This window comes from Myotis brandtii, unplaced genomic scaffold (assembly GCF_000412655.1).
Source record: "Myotis brandtii unplaced genomic scaffold, ASM41265v1 scaffold165, whole genome shotgun sequence".
Lineage (NCBI taxonomy): Eukaryota > Metazoa > Chordata > Mammalia > Chiroptera > Vespertilionidae > Myotis > Myotis brandtii.
The window spans coordinates 10,575,276-10,578,836 of record NW_005356042.1 but is presented as its reverse complement, the minus strand read 5'-3'; the positions used below and the strand labels follow the sequence as shown (position 1 = coordinate 10,578,836).

General features: G+C 45.3%; 1 protein-coding gene across 1 annotated transcript in view; it reads right to left on the bottom strand.

The window, feature by feature from the left end:
• The window catches only part of PKD1L2 (polycystic kidney disease 1-like 2), a 35,371-nt gene that overhangs the window by 23,392 nt on the left and 8,418 nt on the right, over positions 1-3,561 (bottom strand). The window contains exons 5-6 of the mRNA XM_014536795.1: positions 1,365-1,512; positions 221-225 (exon numbers count right to left, since the gene is read on the bottom strand). Coding sequence (XP_014392281.1) covers positions 221-225; positions 1,365-1,512 — 153 coding nt within the window. The remainder of the gene's footprint in view (positions 1-220; positions 226-1,364; positions 1,513-3,561) is intronic.

Here is a 3,561-nt window from a genome sequence, read left to right as displayed (position 1 = left end):
GGCAGTGCTCTCAGGCCCAGATACAATGCGCTATATAATCCACCAGGGACCTCAGAGCCTGAGCTCCCTTCAAGGCTAGACAGTCCTGACTGCATCACAGCGTTGTGTGGCTTGGGCAACACCACTGTACCTTTGTGAAAACAAGATAATGATTATCTAGCTCAGCACCATCCAATACAAATAGTAGGAGCCACATGTGTAATTTTAAATTTTCTAATAACCACACTGAAAAAAGTAAGAAACAGGTGAAGTTAATTTTAATTTATTTTCTTTAACCCAATACATCCAAAGTACTATCATTTCAATGTGTAATCAATATAAAAATGATTAGTGAGAAAAAAATTGTTAGTGAGATATTTACATTCATTTTGGGCAGATGGGGGAACTCAGTCTTGAAAATCCCATGTGTACTTTACATTTACAGCCCATCTTAACTGAGAACAGCCACATGTCACGTGCTCAGTAGCTCACATGGTGAGCAGCTGTTACATTAGACAGCACAGCTCTAGTGAGATTATGTGTGAAGCTGCCTGGCTGGACTATTATGAATATTGTTACTATTACTTTTATAATCCTTACCAATGAAAAGCACTCCCAGGTGAGCATCTTCTTTACCCCATTACCGACTCCTCAGACAGTGACCCTGGAGAGACTCTACACAGCGCCAAGCCAAAAGGACCAGCTCTGCGTGCCCGTTCGTGTGGCTTCCATAATGAGAAACAGGTGAGCATCCATTTCTCCCATTCCCATATGCGTGCCCCTTTGTGCTATGGCTCTGCTATTTCTTCCATCAACAGGTATAGTCTGTTTCTCTACCTGTTGAATCTGGGCGTGGCCATGAAACTCGCTTTGGCCAATGGGTCATTAAAAAATGTGACCCAAGCCGAAACCGGTTTGGCTCAGTGGATAGAGCGTCGGCCTGCGGACTGAAAGGTCCCAGGTTCAATTCCAGTCAAGGGCATGTACCTGGGTTGTGGGCACATCCCCAGTAGGAGATGTGCAGGAGGTAGCTGATCGATGTTTCTCTCTCATCGATGTTTCTAACTCTCTCTCTCCCTTCCTCTCTGTAAAAAAATCAATAAAAAAAAAATATATATATATATAAAATGTGACCCAAGTAGATTTGAAATATGCCTGCACATTGGGCCTTGCTCTCACTTGCTGCTAGAGACTCTTCTGCCACCACTCGAGTGAGCCTGAGCTGGCCTATTGGGTGATGAGCAACACATGCTCCTTGCTGACGATCAGCTGACCACTGGACGCATGCCAAATAATAAATACTATTATAAGTTTTGGGATGTTTTGTTATGCAGCAAAAATTGACTTGATAACATCCTGAATCAAGGCTCAGAGATTCCTCTTACCTGGGGGGGTAGTAGGGATCAAAAGTGTGGCCATCCCCCGTGATAATGACACCGGACAGGTTTCCAGTGTAGGGAGAGACGAGCCACATCAGGGAGATGGTGACGTTATCGAAGACGAAACTCTCATTGGACACCGTCAGCGGCAGGCCTGCAGGTGAAAACACAGAGGGCCGTGTGCCATTGCAGAGCAAAACTGCATGTTAAAAACTGACTTCCTTCTATCCACCTGTCCTGCATCTTTAGGTGGGACTTTTAAAGTTTTCAAAATTTTAGTTTTACTTTTTAAAGTTCTTTTGAATTTTATTTTTTGTTCATAGGTAATATCCTATATAATAAAGCATAATATGCTAAGTGTCTGACCGATTGGTCAACCATTCAGTCGACTGCTTGACCAGTTGCTATGTTGTGCACTGACCACCAGGGGGCAGATGCTCTGACCTTAGGTTAGCTTGCTGCTGTGGTCCAGCTGATCGGGACTGGGTGAGAGAGCTGGACATGCCCTGGAGCCCTCCCGCAGCCCCTCCCCCGCCTGCCGGCCCCCATAGGCCCCAATTGCCAGCCAGGCCGAGGGACCCCACCTGTGCACGAATTCGTGCATCGGGCCTCTAGTATGACCAATAATTTGAAATGTACAACCCCCTCCTACTGCCAAACCTCAGCCCCCTCCCCCCCTGTTCTGCTTTCCAGAGGCAACCACTGTTATCAATATCATGTTTCACCTTCTAGAGATATCCACAACTCGTACGTACTTTTCTATTTCTACAAATGGTACATACTATATTCATTAATTGACACCTTCCATTTTTTTTCACTTAGTATATCTTGGAGATTGTTCTATATAAATTCAGTTAGAGCTGCCCTGTTCTTTTTAATAACTACACAATGTACCGTAATTTATTTGCCAGGATTCTATTGATTGTCCAAATGCATTTTATAATGTTTAAAAAGACAAAAGGCTAAGCACCTTTAAGAAAATCTACTTGGCTAAGGTGGCCGATGATTCATTGTAAGCCATTTAATGCACATTAAATTTTACAAAACCTTGAGCTTCAAAAGTTGGCATGGAGGATGGGGTGAAGGGCAGAATTTGCTGGGTCTTCACACAGCTCTGGGCTAATTTGTGCAGCATAATCTTTGTTTCTGAGCACAAATGGGAAGAGGAAAGAGGCTGACTGCAAATAAAAAGGACTTTCAGGAGGTCAGATTCTCAGCTACCTGAGGAAAGTCACATGCAACCAGGCCCTTCTGGTCACAGTCGGGGTGGGTGGGACGTCTGGATAAAGTTCCCCCTTTCACAAATCAGAATCTGATTGTGATCAGAACACACTGATTCACAAGGGGACAGGATATTTGAAACAAAGTTGGGGCAGAAAATCTGGATCATGTAGTTGCTAAATCCAGCTTGCCCCCTGCTCTGAGCTACGCATTTGTCCAATGACAGCAGCACCAGGCCTGGCAGATCAAAGGGCACTCTGTCCATTAGCAAAACCACCAAATGGAACGTGTTGCCAAAACATGTGGCCTCCTCTTCCCAGAAAATAGAATTGCGACACCTTGCTCAGTGTTTTTCTACCCAAGCGTGTTCAGCAGACTACTGTCCCTGGTGGAACGTGTCTTCCATGCCACCCTCCCATTTCTGTACCCTCTCCTCCATGTGGTCCTCCCTTTTCCTATACCCACTGACCCTGCTCTCCTGGATGGCCCCTGGGAACCCCAACATTCACTGACTTATCTTTCCCCTTCAGAGCTCCTTGCATCATTACACACGTCCTCAATAGGAGTAGCTGTTCTGACCGATTAATGTGTTGGAAAATGGCATAATGTGGTTTCACAGCCGTAGGGGACACTGGCGCCCTCATGCACTGTTAGTGGAAATATAAATCGATACAGCGATTTTGAAGGGTAATTGGGCAGTACCTATTAACATTTTAAGTGCACAGACTCCCCATGGACACAGACAATAGTGTGGTGAAGGCCTGGGGAGGGGGTAGAAGTGGGGTAGAGGGGGTCAATGGGGGGCGTAAGGGGGGGTCTTCTGTAATACTTTTAACAAGAAAGATACATCTACACTAATAAAAGAGAAACATGGTAATTGGCGTATGACCGCTACCCTTTTCATTGGCTAATCAGTGAGTATATGCAAATTAACAGTCAGCCAAGATGGCGGCGCAGCCAGGCGCACTGAAGCGAGCAGGGA